The sequence below is a fragment of the Chlorocebus sabaeus genome, chromosome 10, assembly GCF_047675955.1.
Source record: "Chlorocebus sabaeus isolate Y175 chromosome 10, mChlSab1.0.hap1, whole genome shotgun sequence".
NCBI classification, from domain to species: Eukaryota; Metazoa; Chordata; class Mammalia; order Primates; family Cercopithecidae; genus Chlorocebus; species Chlorocebus sabaeus.
The window spans coordinates 120,177,000-120,200,004 of record NC_132913.1 but is presented as its reverse complement, the minus strand read 5'-3'; the positions used below and the strand labels follow the sequence as shown (position 1 = coordinate 120,200,004).

General features: G+C 46.8%; 1 protein-coding gene and 1 non-coding gene across 2 annotated transcripts in view; both read right to left on the bottom strand.

The window, feature by feature from the left end:
• Window positions 1-7,068: 7,068 nt before the first annotated feature.
• EFHD1 (EF-hand domain family member D1) overlaps window positions 7,069-23,005 on the bottom strand; it is a 51,267-nt gene continuing 35,330 nt past the window's right edge. Inside the window, exons 3-4 of the mRNA XM_007966665.3 lie at window positions 17,746-17,880; window positions 7,069-8,245 (exon numbers count right to left, since the gene is read on the bottom strand). Coding sequence (XP_007964856.2) covers window positions 8,111-8,245; window positions 17,746-17,880 — 270 coding nt within the window. The 3' untranslated portion in view covers window positions 7,069-8,110. The remainder of the gene's footprint in view (window positions 8,246-17,745; window positions 17,881-23,005) is intronic.
• LOC119625551 (small nucleolar RNA U13) lies at window positions 11,002-11,103 on the bottom strand. The gene has a single exon (XR_005241742.1). It is a non-coding gene; the product is annotated as a small nucleolar RNA U13 (small nucleolar RNA).

The window sequence follows — 23,005 nt, the reverse complement described above, 5'->3', positions numbered from 1 at the left end:
CCCTTACAGAACACAAAAAGCCCAGATACTCTCCTGTCCCACCCCTGACATGTGGGCATGTGACTAGGCTCAGCCTCAGACTCTGATGTGGAGTAAATGACCTGAAGAAGCAGGACACCACAGCACGCTTGTCAGCCAGGAGAGCAACTGGTTCTCATGGTGTGCTTTTGGTTGCTGTCCCAGCCTCCTGGCCTCCTGCCTGCTTCCTTAGCCTGCACCCCCCAGCCCTGCTGGTGATTCTGGGGACTCCTCCTTGTCTTTTCAATCAATTTCTTTTCTGCTTAAATCAGTCTGGTTTAGATTCTGTTACTTGCAATTAAGAACTCTGACTGATTCCAAAGTAGCCAACCTCTAAGATGGCTCCCAATGACTTTTGCCAATAGGGCTGACCTATGTGACTAGTAGAATAGCAGAGTGTGATTCAGGAAGCTAGGTCTTAAAAGGCTTGCCCTTTACTCTCTCATATCACTTGCTCTGGGGGAAGCCAGCTGCCATGCTGTGAGGACACTCAAGCAGCCTCATGGAAAGGTTCACATGGCAGGCAACTGAGGCCTCCTGCCAATAGCCAGCATCAATCACAGGAGTAAGTTGTGTTGGAAGCAGGTCCCCCAGTCTCAGTCAAGCCTTCAGATGACTGTAGTCCCAGCTGGCATTTTGCTGCAGCCTCATGAGAGACCCTGAGCCCAAACCAACTACCCAGTCAAATTGCTTCTAAATTCCTGGCCCTCAGAAACTGTGTGAGATAATAAATATTAATCATTGTTTTAAGCCACTAAGTCACAATGTGATTTGTTAACATAAACATAAATAATACAAATACAATTTTTAATTTTAACAGTCTACCAAATTGCCCTTCAAAAGGTAACAGCTAGCCAAGCACGGTGGCCTGTGCCTATAGTTCCAACTAGTTGGGAGGCTGAAGTGGGAGGATCACTTGAGTCCCGGAATTTGAGGCTTCAGTGAGCTATGATCATGTCACTGCACTCCAGTCTGAGTGACAGAGCAAGATTCTGTCTCTACAAAAGTAAAAATAAGTAAAAAACCAACAAGGCAACAGCTTTAACTTGATTGCCTCTGTAAAGAAAAATAGAGGCCAGGTGCAGTGGCTCAAACCTGTAATCCCAGCACTTTGGGAGGCCAAAGTGGGCGGATTGCTTGAGCTCAGGAGTTCGAGACCAGGCTGGCCAACATGATAAAACCCCTTCTCTACCAAAAATGCAAAAAGTAACTGGACATGGTGGCATGCACCCGTAGTTCCAGTTGTTCAGGAGGCTGAAGCATGAGAATCACTTGCGCCTGGGAGATGAAGGTTGCAGTGAGCTGAGATCGTGCCACTGCACTCCAACCTGGGTGATAGAGCGAGACCCTGTCTCAAAAAAAGAGAAAGAAAAAATACTACTAATAACAAGATGGCAACAGCAATGTACATGCTCAACACCCCATGGCAGAATGACAAAAGCCACTGGTTTTGGAAAGGAGTGGAGGAAAAAAAATTGACCCCTGTTGAGGTCTCATCCTTAGTGCCTCCCTAAGTTGTAGAATTTTGCTTTGTCGCCAGGCTGGAGCGTGGTGGTGTGATCTCTGCTCATTTCAGTCTTGACTTCCCAGGCTCAAGTGATCTTCCTGCCTCAGCCTCTCTTGTAGCTGGGACTACAGGTGCCCACCACGATGCCCGACTGAATTTTTTTGTATTTGTTTGTAGAAATGGGGTTTCGCCGTGTTGGCCAGGCTGGTCTTGAAGTCATGGGCTGAAGCAATCCTCCTGCCTTGGGCTCCCAAAGTGTTGGGATTACAGGCATAAGACACCATGCCCAGCCCTTCTAAATTGCAGAATTCTGAATTGGCTCCTGAGAGCCCCACTGCCATCACAGGACCCAGAAGGCAGCTATGGAATCATCATTCTTGTATAGTACAGTCAGTCCAGGTGGGCAGGGATGTGCCAGCATCTGGCCTTGTGGACAGGCAGACAAGGAGAAATCTGAGTAGCGACAAAGCCACAGCTGTCAGGCCACATTCAGTAACTGGCAGCCGCCAGGAGCATGCAAGTGAGCCGGCAGATAGGCAGAAATTCCCTGGGCTGGTCGGGAAAGGGGTCTCAAAATAACAGAGAACCTGGGTCCATGGGCATCTGCACTTGTAGCCAAGACAGCAGCCAGGACTGAGCACTTCTGGGCTACCCTGGCTGAGACTCTTGGACCTAACTGTGGAGACTCAGGGCTCAGGAGGAGACAGAGTTACAGTAGTGGAGGAGGGAAGGGAGAGAGGGGACCCATGTGTCCTGAGCACTAAATATATGGCAGGCATGGAATCTGCCAGGTAGGTCATCATCGTGCCCATTTTACAGGTGAGGAAACGGAGGCTCAGTGAGGTTCAGTTACTTGCCTAGTGTTGGAGTCCAAATTCCATTACATCACACAGCCTCCAGGGCCTAGGCAAGACTAATTGGTGTGTTGTTTTTCCTATTGCTCAGTCAAAGGAGGGCCCTGGGGAGTGACCTCTCTCTCTTCCAGTGAGAAAGATATTCCCACAAGCTCTGCTCTCTCCACTTTCTTTCTTTTCCTTTCTTTCTTTTCTTTTCTTTTCTTTTCTTTTTTTTTTTTTTTTTTTTTTTTTTTTTTTGAGATGGAATTTCGCTCTTATTGCCCAGGCTGGAGTGCAAGTGGCACAATCTCAGCTCACAGCAATCTCCACCTCCTGGGTTCAAGCAATTCCCCTGCCTCAGCCTCCCGAATAGCTAAGATTACAGGCATGCACCACCCCACCCAACTAATTTTGTGTTTTTAGTAGAGACAGGGTTTCTCCATGTTGGTCAGGCTGGTCTCGAACTCCTGACCTCAGGTGATCCGCCCGCCTCGGCCTCCCAAAGTGCTGGGATTACAGGCATGAGCCATCGCACCCGGCCAGTCTCCACTTTCAGAGCTGGCCCCTCAGGCTCTCATGGTGGAGTACTCAGAAGATCTCTGACATCAGTGGTAATGATCCTGCGTTGCCCATCTGTCTGCTCTAACAAACCTGGCATGTCCTTGTAAAACCAACATGCAAGGGTTGCCTGCTACATGCCACGCAGCATGCTGGGCCTATAGCATAGGCAAGGCAAACTTCCTGCCCTGCAAAGAGTTCACAGTCCAAACAGGGAGGCTGAGAAGTAAAAAGAGGGCTACTGCCTCAAGCTGTCAGGATTACAGTAGAGAGAAACTCAGGAGGAAATGGGAGCCCTGAGAAGGGACACTTTACCTGGGCTGGGAACATCAAGGAAGCTTCCTGAAGATAATCTCTGAGCTGAGTCTTTAACAGTGAGAAGTAGCCCACCTGTGGAAGGGAGGGAGGGAGTGCCAGGCAGAGGAAACTGCATATGCAAAAGCCTGGAGGTGTGGAATTTTCTAGGATCGGTTAGGCATTGCACATACCAGGAGTATAGAGTTTGGAAGGAGACAGGACAGGGAGGAGGGACAAGATATGGAGCTGGAGAGATGAGTTGGGGCCAGATCCTGAAAGTGGGGAATCAAAAATTGAAGGGGAGCTGTTAGGAACAGGTTTGCATTTTCTAAGGATTACTCCAGCTGCAAAGTAGACAATCAGGTTATAATGAGGGCAGAGAAACCAGTGAGGAGCCCACGGTAGAGACCCGGGAAGGAACCTATGAAGGTCTGAGCTGTGATCATGGCACTGGAGACAGAGGGCGGGAGGCACAAGGGAGCAGCCTCTGGGGGACTTTGTGGCCAAGAGGGAGGAATGACATCCTCTCCCTGGCCTTTGTAGTGACATGGTCCTTTTGTGTTGGATTTTCTATTGCTTGCAATCAAAAGTTTTATTTATTTATTTTTATTTTTATTTTTTGAGACAGCGTCACCCAGGCTGGAATGCAGTGGCGTGATCTTGGCTCACTGCAACCTCTGCCTCCCGGGGTTCAAGGGATTCTCCTGCCTCAGCCTCTCGAGTCGCTGGGACTATAGGCACATGCCACCATGCCCGGTTAATTTTTTTGTATTTTTAGCAGAGATGAGGTTTTGACATGTTGGCCAGGTGGGTCTCAAACTCCTGACCTCAAGTAATCCACCTGCATCAGCCTCCCAAGGTGCTGGGATTACAGGCATGAGTCACTGCACCCAGTCTTATTTGTTTATTTTTATTTTCACAGTCTGTGACAAGCAATCAAGAGTTTTAGTTCTCACGTGGGCCCACTTGTCCAGAAAGGCAAACGCATGCTTCAAGTAATGACACTGCTATCTCCATTCTCTTCGTTCTTTTTAAATTAATAGGCTTTTTTTTTTCTTGTCTCCTTCACCATTAGATGTTTATTTATTTATTTATCTTTTTGAGATGGAGTCTTGCTCTGTCATCCAGGCTGGAGTACGGTGGCACGATCTCACCTCACTGCAACCTCCGCCTTCTGGTTTCCAAGCGATTCTCCTGTTTCAGCCTCCCGGGTAGCTGGGATTACAGGCTTGCACCACCACTCCCAGCTAATATTTTGCATTTTTAGTAGAGACAGGGTTTCACCATGTTGGCCAGGCTGGTCTCGAACTCCTGAGCTCAGGTGATCCGCCCACCTAGGCCTCCCAAAGTGTTGGGATTACAGGTATGAACCACCACACCCACCCTAGACTTTATTTTTTAGAGAAGTTTCCGGTTTACAGAAAAATGGAGCCAAAAGTACATGTTCCTATGTGCCCCTCTCACCCCAACTCCCCATTCCCTATTATTATGCTATTTTAATGTGGTATATTTGTTACAATTGACATGCCCATATTGACACATTATTAAACTCCATAGTTAATATTAGGATGCATTCTTTTTTTTCCTTTTCGAGACAGGCTCTCAATCAGTCATCCAGGCTGGAGTGCAGTGGCATGATCCTGGCTCACTGCAACTTTCTCCTCCTGGGCTCAAGCCATCCTTCCACCTCAGCCTCCTGAGTAGTTGAGAGCACAGGTGCATGCCACCACACTTGGCCTTTATTTTTCTTTTTGAGACACGGTCTCACTCTGTCACCCAGGTTGGTGTGCAGTGGCACGATCTCGGCTCACTGTAACCTCCACTTCCTGGGCTCAAGCAATCCTCCCACCTCAGCCTCAGTCTCACGAGTAGCTGGGACCACAGGTGCCTGCCACCACGCCCAGCTAATTTTTTTTGAATTTTTGATAGAAATAGGGTTTCACCATATTGCCCCAGCTGGTCTCAAATTCTTGAGCTCAAGCAATCCCCCTGCCTCAGCCTCCCAAAGTGCTGAGCCACCGCTCCCAGCCAAGCTTGGCTTTTTAAAAGTTTTTTGTAGACTCAGGGTACAACTATATTGCCCAGGCTGGTCTCGAACCCCTGAGCTTGAGCAATCTTCCTGCCTCCACTTCCCAAAGTGCTGGGGTTTCAGGCATGAGCCACTGCACTTGGCCTAGGGTGCATTCTTTGTGTTGCACATTCTATAGGTTTTGACAGATGTATGACATTTATCCAGCAGCATCGATAGCATCATGGCGAATAAGTTTTACTGCCCTAAAAGTCCTCCCCCTCTCCTTGCTGACAACCACTGATCTTTTCACTGTCTTCACACTTTTACCTTTCCCAGGATGTCATACCATAGTTGGTATCAAATAGTATGTAGCCTTTTCAGACTGGCTTTTTTTTTTTTTTTTTTTTTTTTTTGAGATGGGGTCTCACTATGTTACTCAGGCTGCACTCGAACTCCGAGGCTCCAGTTATCCTTCCTCTTCAGCCGCGAGCAGCTAGAACCACGAACAAGTGCCCCACACCCAGATTAGGACTGGCTTTTCACTTAGCAGTATGCATGTAAGTTTCCTCCCTTCTCATTACTTGATAACTCATTTCTTTCTATTGGTAAATACTTCTCATCACTGAATAATATTCAACTGTGCAGATGTATCATCGTTTATGCACTCACCTACTGAGGAACATTTTGATTGTTTCCAAGTCTATGCAATTAGGAATAAAGCTGCTATAAAGATTCATGTGCAGGCCGGCCACAGTGGCCCATGCTTGCAATCCCAGCACTTTGGGAGGCTGAGGCAGGAGGATCACTTGAACCTAGGAGGTTGAGGCTGCAGTGAGCCATCTTTGCACCACTGCACTCCAGCCTGGGTTACAGTGCTAGACCTTGTCTCAAAAAAATCAAAAAACAAAAGCTTCATATGCAGGTTTTTGTGTGGACATAAGCACTCATGTAGTCTGAAGAAATAGGAAGGAGTAGGATTGCTGGATCATATGGTAAGAATCTCTACTCCTTTTTCATGTCCGTCCCCTCTGGTAGGGAGACTAGAGGGTGACACCAGCTAGAAAAATGATGTCTGCAAAGCATAGGTCTTGGATTTGTGTAACACAGAATGCTCCTTCCTGAGGAGCAAAGGGTGTTCTCTTGGGACAGAGGTCCTTGCATGGGTAGCCCAAATATCCTGGATTATACATAGGAAGGAGGGGCATTGGCTCTCATCACAGTTTCAAGGGATCTAAGAAGCAAAAGAAATGAAGCTGTGGTTTTTCCCTGCAGCTGAAGGCATCCTCACAGAAGGGAAGGGGAGTGCAACGGATAAGCTCAGTACTCTGAATCCTATAGAGTGAAAACCAGTCCTCTAGTTCTCATTTGTTTCTTTTTTCTTTCTTTTTTTTTTTTGAGATGCAGTCTTGCTCTGTTGCCTATGCTGGAGTGCAGCGGCACCATCTCTGCTCACTGCAAACTCTGCCTCCCTGGTTCAAGGGATTCTCCCACCTCAGCCTCCTGAGTAGCTGGGATTACAGGTGTGCGCCACCAGGCCAGCTATATTTTTACTAGAAATGGGGTTTCACCATGTTGACCAGGCTAGTTTTGAACTCCTGACCTCAAGTGATCCGCCCGCCTCAGCCTACCAAAGTGCTGGGACTACAGACGTGAGCTACCGTGCCTGGCCTCTAGTTCCCATTTCTAACTGTACTTCAGGACTCGGTGTCAAACAGAAGCCCTGGATGGGACTTGGCTCCTATAGAAAATACCCTACTCTCTCCTTTAATTCAAGAAAATTCCAGGCACGTTGATGTGATGGTCACATTATTTGTACAATGTAAAAAGAAACAGCTGTAAGATAGAAAGGCAGGTGATTTCTTTATTGTAAAGATAGCAGTTACAAAAGAGAATAAATATGACAACAGGATATATTTGTTAAAAATACAACATAACCCCTTGTATTTGTGAGCAACTCCAAGAACTCACAAGTATGGGGGGTAAGAACATCTACAGCTCGATACCCTGAAACAGATGTTAGAAACTGGCTAATGGTGAGCATGGCCACGACTTTGGGGATGTTTGAAAGGCCCTGGATCTGTCACTTGGGAACGTCAGGGGTCTACTGTAATACAATTTGCACAGAGTCAGAGTGACCAGGAACCCTTTTACTCATTGGTATCCTAACTGTTCTTTCATTCTTACAGTGAAGTAGCACAGTATTTAAGAGTGGGAAAAAGGCTGAACTGGGAAGACATAGACGAGCAGGGTGAAGATGGAGGGACTGGGGGAATGCTAAGGGGCCAGGAGAAAGGTGGCAGGAAGGAGCAGACCTCTGTCCTTTCTCTAATGGGTGTCACCGTGGCGGCATGCTGTTCCTCCTGTTGAAGAGTGAATGGGCAGTGGTCCACCCAGCCTCCATTAAGACCCACCATTACCCAGGAACAGAAGATGTAAAAGCAACTGGCAGAATCCTACCAAAGATGAGAAAGGGAAGCTGGATGGGAAGCAGAGGAGTGCAGAGAATTCCTCTTGAAAATGGGCATTTTCTCTGAGGACCCAAAAAGACAGACGTATCTTTACAAATTGACAGAGACTACTCTCTGATGTGGAATGGTAAAGGGACAAGGACGAAGTGAAGGTCGCTGAGAAGATACAAGTTCTGGCTACAGGTAGGGTGGAGGAGCAGAGGCCCGAGACAGAGGTGGGCAGGCATCTGGCCCACCCCAGGACCCTCCTGGAGGGGCTTGGACACTGGGAGGAATGAAGGCTGGCATGGGAGCTGGCACGGGGTGATGGGTGGAGACGCTGGCAGGGGACTGGCAGCAGTGATGAAGATGCCTGTCATCTCTTCCCGGGGCATCTGTGAGGCACAGCTGTGGGCAGAGGGCAAGGTCAGCAGGACTATGTACTGAAGTTGGCCTTGAGCTCCTGGAAGGCCGCCTGGCGAAGCCGCCTCTCCTCCTCCTCCCGCTTCCGCTCATCTTGCTCAGCTTTCAACTCCGCTTCAAACTTACTGGCCGATGACAAGGCTTGGACCTGCAGAGAAACAGCAGACACAGACCAACAGAGTAAGGGAGGGCAGAGGACCCTGGAGCTGCTGACACCTGAGCGAACAGCCCATTCAGCAGATCTAGAGACAAGGGAACGTGGGCCCATGGAGGGCAGGACCCCAGCAAGCATTCTTTCCGTGTGGCCTTCAGAGGTTGCTTTCTGTTGGCGCAGACACCATCTCTAACACATCACTGGATTTGTTGCTGTGACCCCATGTGCTGCTTTTGCTGGGGTTGGTCTACTTGACTTTTTTTTCAGGATAGTTTAACATCCCAGTTTATTAACCACTTTTACATTATTTTAATTTCACACTAATGTTGTTCAGTTGTAGGGAAAAAGGCAAACCAAAATGAATCCCCTGATGGGATTTTTTTTTTTTTTTTTTTTTTTTTTGAGATGGAGTCTCACTCTGTCGCTCAGGCTGGAGTGCAGTGGCATGATCTTGGTTCACTGCAATCTCCGCCTCCCAGGTTCAAGCAATTCTTCTGTCTCAGCCTGCCGAGTAGCTAGGACTACAGGCGCACATCACCATGCCTGGCTAATTTTTATATTTTTAGTAGAGAAGGGGTTTCACCATACTGGTCAGGCTGGTCTCGAACTCCTGACCTCAGGTGATTCACCGGCCTTGGCCTCCCAAAGTGCTGGGATTACAGGCATGAGCCACTGCACCCAGTCCCCTCATGGGATTTTGACTGGAATTGCATCCATCTGCCTATGGCAAAGGGACACCTTTAAAATACATTTCTCCCTGGGCTGGGTGTGGTGGTGACTCAAGCCTGTAATCCCAGCACTTTGGGAGGCTGAAGCGGGCGGATCACCTGAGGCCAGGAGTTTGAGACCAGCCTGGCCAATATGGTGAAACCCCGTCCCTACTAAAAATACAAAAAATAGCCAGGCGTGGTGACATGTGCCTGTAATCCCAGCTACTCAGGGGCTGAGGCAGGAGAATCACTTGAGCCTTGGAGGTCGAGGCTGCAGTGAGACTCCATCTCAAAATAACAATAATAATTTTTAAAAATACAGTTTTCGCTGAATGCCTCAGTTTTCATTCACTTATGCCTTTATGTTGCTCACTAAATCAGTCGTCCTATATTTGCTTCTGAATATTACATGGTTTTGGTGGCACTGTGAATGAAATTTGGTGCCATCTGAGTATTTTAAATCAACAATTTGTCTTCAATAATATCATATCAGATAAACCCACCTAAAAATCCTGTTCTAGAACTGATTCTGTGAGTGTGTCTCAATTTGTAAAATTTCCAAACTCGCTGAGTATGTACTTTTTTTTCTTTTTTTTTTTTTTTGAGACGGAGTCTCGCTCTGTCGCCCAGGCTGGAGTGCTGCGGCCGGATCTCAGCTCACTGCAAGCTCCGCCTCCCGGGTTCCCGCCATTCTCCTGCCTCAGCCTCCCGAGTAGCTGGGACTACAGGCGCCCGCCACCTCGCACGGCTAGTTTTTTATGTATTTTTAGTAGAGACGGGGTTTCACCGTGTTCGCCAGGATGGTCTCGATCTCCTGACCTTGTGATCCGCCCGTCTCGGCCTCCCAAAGTGCTGGGATTACAGGCTTGAGCCACCGCGCCCGGCTTTTTTTTTTTTTAAGACAGTCTCACTCTTGCCCTGCAACCTGTGCCTCCGGGGCTCAACCTCAGCCATTCGGTAGCTGGGATTACAGGAACACATCATCACATGCCTGGCTAATTTCTGTATTTTTAGTAGAGACAGGGTTTTACCATGTCGCCCAGGCTGGTCTTGAACTCCTGAGCTCAAGCAATTCACCCGCCTCAGCCTCTCAAAGTGCTAGGATTGCCAGCATGAGCCACCACACCCAGCCTTCTGTATGTTATTTTAATAGACTATTACATTGTTCTCCAAAGCAGCTGTTCCGATTTACACCCCCACAATCACGAACTGGAAGCTCTCATTTCCCCACAACCTTGCCAAGGTTATCATTAAGGTTTTTACTTTTTGCCAATCAGATAGCCAACAACCTTGTTTTATTTCCTCTTTTGTAAATTGCCCATTTATATCCTTTGCCCACATTTCTATTCAGTTATTATATTATTATTTTAAAATTTGCAGCTCCTTTTTTCTTTTTTAAAAAACAGTCTTGCTCCATCGCCCAGGTTGAGGCTGAAGTGCAGTGGCACAATCAGTCCCCTACAGCCTCGAACTCCCAAGCTCAAGCGATCCTCCTACCTCAGCATCCTGAGCAGCTAGGCCTATAGGTGCATGCTACCTATAGGTTAGTTTTAAAATTTTTTGATGGGGTTGCGCTATGTTGCCTAGGCTGGTCTCAAACTCCTGGGCTCAAGCAATTCTCACACCTCAGCCTCTTAAAGCATTGGGATTATAGGCATGTACCACTGAGCTCAGCCCCAGTTTGATTTACATAAGGCAAATAAATAAATAAATAAATAAAAGAATATTTACTTTCCTTATAAATTCTAGGTATTCGTCTCTGGTTACACATATTTTAGTTACTTTCTCCCAGTTTTTTGCTCATCTTTTAGCTTTAAGGCATTTGGGACAGCACACATATTTCAAATTTTGATGTAATCAAATTGATCAAGCATTTCCGTTCTGCCATTTGCATTTTATGGCATGTTTAAGAAGGTCTTCTAAACTCCCGAGGTTCTAAACCCATTTTCCTGAATTTCCTTTTAATACTTTTATGGTTTTGTGTTCTCATTTGGCCCCTTAAGCCACAAAAATAAGCTCACTTATTTCACTTTTCTTTCCCGTCAGAAGGCAATGTGCTGACACCTTAACAAGATTGGAGGGAGGCACACTTCACACATGGGCATGAAAACCCAGTCATCACATTATGAACCACAAAAGGATCTAAGTGCACTTATTTTAGTGAAGAGTATAAAGTAGGGACTTGACTTTATCTTCCTAAGTGCATAGCTAATTGTCTCAGCACCTTTTATTGCTAGCCCATTATTCTCCCAATTTTCTTCATATTCTAAGTTCCCACATGAAAGAGATGTTTCTATTCTCTATCCTGTGCCACTGACTGATTTGTTTATTTCTGCACCCATACTGTGTGATTTAATATTACTGCTTTATAGAATGCCTTGATATTTATGAGGAAAGTAAATATTCTTTTTTTTCTTTTCTTTTTTTTTAAGGCGGAGTTTCACTCTCATTGCCCAGGCTGGAGTGCAATGGTACGATCTCGGCTCACTGCAACCTCCGCCTCCCAGGTTCAAGTGATTCTCCTGCCTCAGTCTCCTGAGTAGCTGGGATTACAGGCAGGCGCCACCACGCCCAGCTAATTTTGTTTTTTAGTAGAGATGAGGTTTCTCCATGTTGGTCAGGTTGGTCTCGAACTCTCCACCTCAGGTGATCCGCCCGCCTCAGCCTTCCAAAGTGCTAGGATTACAGGTATGAGCCACTGCGCTTGGACAATATTCTTTTACTGTGCTAAAGAAGCATTGTTTTCTTATTTTAAAATGTTTTATTATGAATGGGTATTAAACTTTACCAAATACCTTTGAGATATTTAATTTAAATGACTTTTTTCTTGATATACCTATGATAGCAACATTTTCAAATCATTCTTGCAGTTTTAACATATAGATCCTTAAATGTAATCACTGCATTCCGTTTTTTGAAGTTTTAAGATTCTTTTTTTTTTTTTTTTTTCTGAGATGGAGTTTCACTCTGTCACCCAGGCTGGAGTTCAGTGGTGTGATCTCAGCTCACTGCAACCTTCACTTCCCGGGTTCAAGTGATTCTCCTGCTTCAGCCTCTCGAGTAGCTGGGATTATAGGCACACGCCACCATGCCCAGCTAATTTTTTTTTTTCCGGTAGAGACAGGGTTTCACCATGTTGGCCAGGCTGGTCTCGAACTCCTAAACTCAAGTGAGGTGCCCACCTTGGCCTCCCAAAGTTCTGGGATTACAGGCATGAGCCACTGCTCCTGGCCCCTGAAGTTTTAAGATTCTTAGAGCTACATTTATTGATATAATTTTTTTTCTAATGTGTCATTTTTATGTGACTTTGTCAGAATCAATGGCTTCAGAGAATGAATATGATATGATCTTTCTCAATGTTTACATTCTTTTTATAACATTGGAGGACAAAGGAAGAAGTAATCCTTACATTTCCCAACATTTAACTGTCTTTTGGGGGAGTTGGAGCAGAGTTCTCAACTTTCTCAATGTCTTTTTTATTTTGAGACAAGGTCTTAATCTGTCACCCAGATTGGAGTGCAGTGGTGCAGTCATGGCTTACTGCAGCCTCAATCTCCCAGGCTCAAGTGGTCCTCCCAATTCAGCCTCCTGAGTAGCTGGGACTACAGGCGAGCACCGCCACACCCAGCTACTATTTTTGTTTTTGTAATGACAAGGTCTCACTATGTTGCCCAGGCTGGTCTCAAACTTCTGGGCTTAAGCAATCCTCCCACCTCAGCCTCCCAAAGTGCTGGGACTATAGGCATGAGCCACTGCGCCAGGCCTGGATGCTCCCATTTCAATGAAAAATCGGTGTCCATTTTCTAAATTCCCCTGCATTTGACAGGGGTCCATTTCGGAAGACAGGTAACTCTGAGAATATTAACAGCAAGAGTTATGCTTATATAGAAAGGGGTGTGTGTGTGTGGGTGTGTATGTGTAGAGATGGGGTCTTGCCATGTTGCTCAGGCTGGTCTCAAACTCCTGGGCTTAAGCAATCCTCTCACCTTGGCTTCCCAAGTGTGCTGGGATTGCAGGTGTGAGCCACTGTACCAGGTCACTTTTACTCTTATGGAATTATAATCCCTAGAGGCAGGGACTAAAAACTCCATTTTGTTATGTTTGCTTTTTGTTTTGTTTTGTTTTGTTTTAGAGACAGGGTCTTGCTCTGTTGTGCAGGCTGTGGTGCAGCGGCGTGATCACAGCTCACTGCAACCTTGAACTCCCGGGCTTGAACAGTTCTCCTGCCTCAGCTTCCCAAAGTGTCCAGGTATGAGCCACTGCACCCAGCCTAATCTCTTCTAAAAACTGCTCCAGTCCTCCAAAATAGCATTTCTCCAGGGTTTCCTTGTACCTCTGATTACACCTTCTTCTTCTGCAAAGGCCTAAATGCCCGCCTTCCCCACAGTCCTGGCACCATTCTGTTCTACCATAGGTCAATCTCTAATCCTTGGTTTCAACTTATATCTTGTGAAGTTAGCTCCTGTGGTCTATGTTGTGAGGTGCCCAGAAGCACCCATTTCCTGCCTTATTTCTTGCTATGAGGCCTGGCACATGGCCCAGAGGCCTAAGGGAGACTGACGCCACCCCCAGCTCCAGAGAGCCCAGTTGAGATAATAATATTCCAGCATTTTCCAACGGTAGGTTCAGAATTGGGCATGTGTGGAAGAAATTACTCCATGACGCTCAACATGGAGGATCTTCACCTTCCCCAGTGGCATAATGACAGCCAGGCAGGCAGATCCCAGAAAAAAAGATGCTCCCTAACCTCCCATGCAGCCAGGAGTCACCAGGTTCGGTCAAACAGGATGTGATCAGAAATTATTTGTAACCAACACGATGGCCTTCAACTGAAGGGGCACACCTTTCCCGTGCCTGAAGTCCCCTCACACTTGAAACCAAACCCAGTTCATAACTTCTCCTCTTCAAACCACAGCCATTCTGGGAATAGGGGGAGGCCGGGCTTTATTTATTTTTGCTTTTTTTTTTTTTTTTTTTTTTTTTTTTGAGACACAGTCTTGCTCTGTTGCCCAGGCTGGAGTGCAATGGTGTGATCTTGGCTCACTGCAACCTCTGCCTCTGGGCTCAAGCGATTCTCATGCCTCCGCCTCCCAAGTAGCTGGGATTACAGGTGCCTGCCACCACGCCTGGCTAATTTTTATATTTTTAGTAGAGACGGGGTTTCACCATGTTGGCCAGGCTGGTCTCAAACTCCTGACCTCAAGTAATCCTTCCCCCTCACCCTCCCAAAGTGCTGGGATTACAGACGTGAGCCACCACACTCGGCCTGTGAGGCTGGTCTTGATGAAAAATATCATCAACTTCCCTCCTTGACAAACCTCATGGCACTTATCTCCCACCTCCAATGGAGTGGTCATGAACACTGAGACTTCTAGAGAATTCTCAATTTGTCCCCTCCTCCTCCCTAGTCTGGTTGTCACTACACTTATTGGACCCACAATTCTTCTCGGGACCTCTGTGAAAACTTCACTGAGTCTAAACTGTCCCCAGGCAAGTGTGTACTCATAGTGCCCACCCCAAACACTCAAGGGCTCCCCTGCACCTGTGGCTGTGCGTTGGAATCACGTCACAGCTCCATCCCTACACGTTTCCTGAAACCCACCTTGGAGAAATCCCAGGTAGATGTGGGTGGGCCTGAGAAGCTGGTGTGCAGGTGGTTCTGACACTCAGCAGTCTGGGGAAGGCCTGACCTTCCCAACCAGGTGCCCAGAGAGGAGCTCCTCTCAGCCTTGGGGAGGCTGGAGCTCTCTGTCCAATACTGTCTAGTGCAGCCGGGAGCCATCCAGTCTGAGAGTCATAGACCACACGTGCCATGGTGGGCCAAAGGGTGGCAAGTGCTGGCCCAGTTTCCTGATCACCATATTTTCTTTCTTTCTCTCTTTCTCTTTCCCCTTCCTCCCTCCCTCCCTCCCTCCTTTCCTTCCTTCCTTCCTTCCTTCCTTCCTTCCTTCCTTCCTTCCTTCCTTCCTTCCTTCCTTCCTTCCTTCTTCCCTCCCTCCCTTCCTCTTTCTTTCTTTCTTTCGTCTGTCTCTTCCTCTCTCTCTTTTTTTGGTGGAGTCATGCTCTGTCACCCAGGCTGGAGGTGCAGTAGCACGTCTCGGCTCACTGCAGCCTCTGCCTCCTGGGTTCAAGGAATTCTCCTGCCTCAGCTTTCCAAGTAGCTGAGATTATAGGTGTGCACCACCATGCCCAACTAATTTTTGTATTTTTAGTGGAGACGGGTTTCACCATGTTGGCCAGGCTGGGGTCACCATATTTGCATCTTGGTTTTCACCTCCAGACGTGTCACCAGCCCTGCTCCCTCACACATCCTGTATCCTCACATTGTGACACCTCTCCAGCCTCCAAACAAGCCTCACGCTCTACGCCTTGGAGCCTTCCACCTGCTGTTCCCACGATCACAACGCCCTCCCTTCCTTGATTACAAGGTGAATCCTCATTCATCTCGGAACATCTGTCACAAATGGCAGCTCCTTTATGGCCGTCTCCCAAATCCAGCAGTGACGCCCTCCATTTGTCATCCAGGCAGATGTTTATTGAGGGCCATTATATACCAAACACTGTAATTACAAATATATCATACCTACTCTGCCTTTGAGTTTGGGTGAGGAGGCAGACCTATGAACATAACGAGCTGCAAGAATTTTTATTGTCATTCTTTTCATCTTTTCTCCAGTTATAAAAAGAGTGCACACTCATTGTAAAACATCATAAAAATATAAAATAAGTCCCCCAGACACAACTATTACTAATACTTTGGCATGTAATGATCCAGGTTGGATTTCATGTTTACAAAATTAGGTTTCCAGTGTATTGCCTTGCTTCATTTATTCTGGACATCTGTCCACACGGACACGCAGCTGCATCTCATTTTTTGACAGCTGCAGAGTGTGCAAATGTGTGGATATATCACAATGAACTCACTTCCCTGATAATGGAAGTTTTGGTTATTTCTAATTTTTCTATATTACTAACAATATTGTATGAAAATCCTTGTCCATACATGTATGTGCATTTGCATGGGTGTGGTGGCTCACGCCTGTTATCCCAGCACTTTGGGAAGTGGAGGCAGGCAGATCACGAGGTCAGGAGTTTGAGACTAGCCTGGCCAATATGATGAAATCCCATCTCTACTAAAAATACAAAAATTAGCTGGGCGTGGTGGTGCGTGCCTATAGTCTTAGCTACTCAGGAGGCTGAGGCAGGAGAATCACTTGAACCTGGGAGGCGGAGGTTGCAGTGAGCCAAGATCACGCCACTGTACTCCAGCCTGGGCGACAGAGTGAGACTCAGTCTCAAAAAAAAAAAAAAAAAAAAAAGAAGAAGAAGAAGTCTTAAGAGGTAGAATTCTGGAAGGGAAAAATATAAAATGTGAATAGTTAGTTTCAAACTGCTTTACAGAAAGTTGGGTCAAAGTGGCAGTGAGCCAAGATCCTGCCACTACACTTCAGCCTGGGCAGCAGAGTGAGACTCCATCTCAAAAAATAAAATAAAAAGCTGGGTTAATTTATACGTTTACCAAAAGCATCTAAGGGTGCCTCGAAAAGATAAATTATAACCCACTTCCACGTGTACTAGAGGCACACAGAAGAGGATGGACAGTCAGGGAAAGCAGCCCAGGGAAGGGAACTCTTCAAAATGGGTCTGGATGAAGAAGCAGTTTTCTAGGCAGAGGCATTTGGGTAGGGCGTTCAGGCAGAGGGAACAGCAGATCCAGCTGGGAAAGGCGTGGCAGCATTTGAAGGGGATGGATGAGGCTGAAGCAGGGATCAGAGCCAGATTATAACAGGTCTTGAATGCCCAGATAAGACATTCCCAGACACTCAAACCTACTTCAACTAGAGCATGTATCACCTTGCACTGGAGCAGTGGACTGAAAACTGTCCTGCTAAGCTCGGGCTGTCAACCTAGCCCCTCTGCCAAGGCATCATAAGACATCTGCATGTTATATACTCAATGGATGGAGAAGACCCATCCCTGCAAAATAGCCCTTCCCTCCTCTCTGCCCTCTCTGTATCATTGTGGAGCTTGCTTTCTTCACTGGACTATGTGTGTGCCCTGGGAAGGGCAACAGTTATGTCCACTTCATCCTTAGAAAGAAGTTGTATCTTAGAGCTCAATGCGGTGCCCAGCTTTGCTGGAGATGGGCTGAATCAATGCTAAGTCAGGAAGGAAGGGCCAAACCACTTTCAGAATTGGACACATGGTGCCAGTGTTTAAGGCACAATGAGTGGTTGGCTTGTCCTTGACACTGTCAGATGAGAGCACTGGGCTTTCAGCGTGGCAGAAAGATGATGCAATCTGTCTCCAAGCAGCCTCAAAGAGAAGTGAGAATTTAGAGTCCTGCTTAGGGGACTGGGCAGGCCAGGATGTGTCACCAAGGCACTCTGTCTCTGGGCAAGCTCCCAGAATAAACTAAAACGAAACTCCACAAGAGTCCCAACAGCCCATACCACCTACGAAGGGCTCACAGTGAGCCAGGCACTTGCTAAACGCTTTCATGTACAGGAACTCGTTTCATCATTCAGGCAATCCTGTTGTCACCCCTCCATCGTACAGATGAAGACACTGAGGCTCCAAGTGGACAGGGTAGGGAGATGGAGGAGGCCGACTCTGAGCTCATGTGGACTGGCACCCACTGTGCTGATTGGCAGGGGACTTGGAGGACCCTCCTGGTCTGTTTCTGCAGGTTTGCTCTGCTGAGATGAAAACGACAGCTGCCGTCTGGTGGACAGGGTGAAGGCTGGGAGTGGTTGCTCCTCACAGAAGGAACGAAGCACCTACCTTGGCTTCAAAGAAGTTCTTGGCACCTTTGACGCCCTCCAGGGCCACATTGATCTCGGAGAGCTTTGCCAGCGCCATGAGCCCACTGTCCTCCTGCAGCTCCCCCGCCGCGGCCTTGTGGAAAATGAGCAGGAACTACAGGGGAAAGAAAGCAGGGAATCAGAGTCGCTCTCACTGAGAGATTCACAACCAGCCTCTGGCCCAAGCCGAAGTCACTCTGCTAATCACTTAAGAAAGGTGTTTATGTGTGCCTGTGGCAAATTATTTTTTCCGTTATCAGATTGTCAGAAATGAAAACATGTCCATTTTTCCCAAGGATATAGGGAAATGAGCACCCTCATATTTATTTGAGAGTGTAAACTAATTCAAATTTTCTTTTTGAGGCAAAGTCTAGCTCTGTCACCCAGGCTGGAGTGCAACAGCGTGATCTCAGCTTACTGCAACCTCTGCCTCTGGACTCAAGTGATTCTCATGTCTCAGCCTCCTGAGTAGCTGGGATTACAGGCCCTTGCCACCATGCGCAGCTAATTTTTATATTTTTAGTAGGGACGGGGTTTCGCCATGTTGGCCAGGCTGGTCTCAAACTCCTGACCTCAAGTGATCTGCCCACCTCAGCCTCCCAAAGTGCTGGGATTACAGGCATGAGCCACTGCCCTCCGCCCTCAAACTTTTATTTATTTATTTTCTTATTTTATTTATTTATTTTTTTGAGATGGAGTTTCACTCTTGTTGCCCAGGCTGGAGTGCAATGGCGTGATCTCGGCTCACCGCAACCTCTGCCTCCCAGGTTCAAGCAATTCTCCTGCCTCAGCCTCCCAAGTAGCTGGGATTACAGGGATGTACCACCATGCCCGGCTGATTTTTTTTGTATTTTAGTAGAGACATGGTTTCTCCATGTTGGTTAGTCTGGTCTCAAACTTCTGACCTCAGGTGATCCACCTGCCTCGGCCTCCCAAAGTGCTGGGATTACAGGTGTGAGCCACCACACCTGGCCTATTTATTTATTTATTTATTTTATTTATTTATTTTTAAGACGGAGTCTCACTCTGTCACCCAGGCTGGAGTACAGTGGCACCATCTGGGCTCACTGTAAGTTCCGCCTCCCGGGTTCACGCCATTCTCCTGCCCCAGCCTCTCGAGTAGCTGGGACTACAGGCGCCCGCCACCTCGCCCGGCTAATTTTTTGTATTTTTAGTAGAGACGGGATTTCACTGTGTTAGCCAGGATGGTCTCGATATTCTGACCTCGTGATCTGCCTGTCTCGGCCTCCCAAAGTGCTGGGACTACAAGTGTGAGCCACAGCGCCCAGCCAGTAATTATTTATTTTCTTAAGACAGGCTCTTTATTTATTTTCTTGAGACAGGGTCTCACTCTGGAGTGCTGTGGTGTGATCACAGCTCACCCTTGACCTCCTGGGCTCAGGTAGTCCTGTGGCCTCCAGTTCCTGAGTAGCGACCATAGCTATGTGCCACCACACCTGGCTTTTTTTTTTTTTTTTAAATTTGTGGAGACAGGGTCTTCTACATTGCCCAGGCTGGTCTCAAACTCCTGGAAATGTTTACTGAAAATAAGATGCTTTTTGCCTTCCAACCATTCATTCCACTGGTGGGAATTTATCCTTCAGAAACATTCCTACAATGGTTTAAACATTACCTATGAAAGTAAAAAATCAGCAGCATCCTAGTTTACAGTGACGAAAGAAAAATCAAATAAACCTGTATAAACTATTTTTTAAAAAACTAAATAACTCAATATTTCCAATGGTTTTTTAACAACTTGTATTTTTCTAGTGTGTCTCATTTTTGCATTAGATGGTTTACTTTTCTTATCATTTGCTAAAGATCTTCACAGAACCTGGTATGTTTCAAATACTTCAGTTCTGTCACTTGCCTTTTAAGTATGTTTATGCTAATTTTCAACTTTCAAAAATTTTACATATGGTGTTATGCTTAGAAAAACCTTCCTCAGCAGCAAGGTTATATAAACAATCACCTACGTTTTTTCTACACCTTTTATGGCTTTTTTTTTAACCATGTAAATATTTAATCTCTGAAATTTATTTTTATTTATCATGTGAGGTTAATCATTAACCTTATTTTCTTCCAAATGGTTGGTTAGTAATCCTTGTATCATTTGTTGAATAATCCACCCTCCTCCTCCAGATTCAAAATGTGACCTGAATGAATTAATCTTCACGCCTCCAAAGAACAAACTTTTAAATAAATAAATTGGCCAAACTGGTTTTTTTGAGATGGAGTCTCACTCTGTTGCTCAGGCTGGAGTACAATGGCTCGATCTCAGCTCACTGCTACCTCTGCCTCCCAGGTTCAAGTGATCCTCCCGCCTCAGCCTCCCAAGTAGCTGGGATTACAGGAGCGTGACACCATGCCTGGCTAATTTTTGTATTTTTAGTAGAGATGGGGTTTTGCCATGTTGACCAAACTGGTCTTGAACTCCTAGCCTCAGGTCTCTCAAAGTGCTGGGATTACAGGCATGAGCCACCATGCCCAGCTATAAATTGGCCAAACTTAAATGGCAGGTCCCCCATCTTCCTGTACTCTCCCAAGGCAATTTTGTGGCTTTTTAAGTTCTCTTCTTTAAATAATTTTAATTGATTTACGCATCAAACAACTGCTATCTAAGTTTCATGATTTATTTTTCCATATGGAAAGAATATAAACTGATACGTTCCAAGCCATCATCAAAAGAGGGTCTCTCCAGGTTTTCAGGTGCTACCTAAAATGTGTGCACCCACAGGAAAATTTCAGGTTTCCAGGTCTTTTTTCATAACCCTCTTCCCTAAAAGAATGCCTTCTTTTAGGCAGGCACAGTGGCTTACGCCTGTAATCCCAGCACTTTGGGAGGCCGAGGCAGGCGGATCACGAGGTCAGGAGTTCAAGACCAGCCTGACCAACATGGTGAAACCCCGTCTCTACTAAAAATACAAAAATTAGCCGGGCATGGTGGCGTGCACCTGTAATCCGTTACTCAGGAGCGTGAAGCAGAATTGCTTGAACCCAGGAGGTGGAGGTTGCAGTGAGCCAAGGTCGTACCATTGAACTCCAGCCTGGGCTACAGAGCAAGACTCTGTCTCCAAAAAAAAAAAAGCCTTCTCAAAAGGGCAAAGAACACTACTTAAAGTAGAGTGATATGTTAAGCAACTTCTACAGGCCTTCCAAACCCTCACTTGAGTATCGTTACTGCCAAGGCTCTCAATCCCCAGAGGGAAGCGTGTTTCATGCGGGTGAGAGTCTCAACCGCCGCAACCCTGAAACGCCTTATAAGACACCCTCTTCCTTTTGCCCCCTTCAGGGTCCTAACGCCACCATGGATATTGTCAAATACAAAGCAAGGGACACAGCAAGATGCCCACGGAGAGGCTGACAGTCAGCCCCGTTCATCCACCTGCAGCTTCAAACTCTCTCACTAGAGGCCGGCAGAGACTCAGTTTGCGGCGGATTATGAGAGCCTGAACACTGACTTGAAAGAAGACAGGCCTCTTGAAGGAGGCCAGGCCCCCCAAGGATAGGTTGGAGGTTAAGGGGATGGGGACACAAGGGTGGGAAAGATCAAACCAGCAGACTTCAGGGCTGTGGATGAGAGGCATGTGGAGAGAAGGAATGACATACCAGTCGCTCCGTGCCCTGCTATCCTTAAAGCATTTCCTTCACAGAAGGCCCCACCACATTGCTGCACGAGGCAAACAGAACAGGCAGCCCCACCAGGCCAGTGCTCTGTGGGCCCAGACAGGCAGCTGTGAAAAGACGGAGCACTGACTGGGTATGGTGGCTCACACCTGTAATCTTGGCACTTTGGGAGGCTGAGGTGGGCGGATCACTTGAGGTCTAGAGTTCGAGACCGGCATGACCAACATGGTGATACTCCATCTCTACTAAAAATACCAAAATTAGCCAGGCGTGGTGGTACACAACTGTAATCCCAGCTACTCGGGAGGCTGAGGCACAAGAATTGCTTCAGTCTGAGAGGTGGAGGTTGCAGTGAGTCAAGATCGTGCCACTGCACTCCAGCCTGGGTGACAGAGTGAAACCGTGTCTCAAATAAATAAATAAATAAATAAATAAATAAATAAATAAATAAATAAATAAAATATTTTCTAAAAAAAGAAAAGACAGAGTACCACTCCCAGCCAGCGCCCACCCAGGTGACCTCAGGGACTTTCGCCATCCCCGAGGCTTGGCCTTCTCACATCCGGAGTGGAGATGACAGTTTACGGACGGGTTCCATGAACTGGAAACATGAGGGAAAGCTCTCCTCACGGGTCCCTTCCCAGAGCTATTTCCTCTGAACCCTCAGGTCTGGGGCAGATCCAGACCACATCCACTCACTGTGCCAGGTCAGCAGGTGACCAGGAGCATCCCCGTCACACCTCAGGGGTCCCCCCATCCCAGCCAGTTAAAGAAGGAAAAAAAGCTCAGCTCAAGCTGAAAGCGCCCAGCCTTCCATGAAGCATGCCAGACATTTCCATTTATTTTGTTACAATCACCAACCACCCTAAATGACAATTTATCCAACTGCCCAGCCTTGTTTGTCTTCCTATTTATAGTCCACAAAGCCGGGCATGTGGTAGAAGAATTGGAAACTGTCCTAGCTGTGACTGTGAAGAAAGAGGGGGAGGGAAGGAGAGGTAGAAAACAAAGAGACAGCAAGAGAACTAACAAAGCTAAAAAGCCCTTTCACACGCAAGCTATGGATGCTTCTGATACACGCAGGGAATTTTTAACTTCATGGCTGCGGCTGGTGATGCAAACACTCCCCCGGTATTAGAACTCTTAGGTTGCGAGTGACAGAAATAAACTTGTTCACTTAAGCAAAAAGGAGGTATTCATTATTTAAAACAGATGTCTCGACCAGACATAGTGGCTCACGCCTGTAATCCCAGCACTTTGGGAGGCCAAGGCAGGTGGATCGCCTGAGGTCAGGAGTTTGAGACCAGCCTGGCCAACATGGTGAAACCCTGTCTCTACTAAAAAGAAAAATACAAAATTAGCTGGGTGTGGTGCTGCATGCCTGTAATTCCAGCTATTTGGGAGGCTGAGGCAGGAGAATTGCTCGAACCTGGGAGGCGGAGGTTGCAGTGAGCTGAGATTGCACCATTGCACTCCAGCCTGGGCAACAAGAGCAAAACTCCGTCTCAAAGTAAATGAATGAATGAATGAATGAATGAATGAATGAATGAATGAATAAATAAATGAATAAATAAAATAGATGTCTCAAAAACCGAAGGACGAGATGCAGTTGC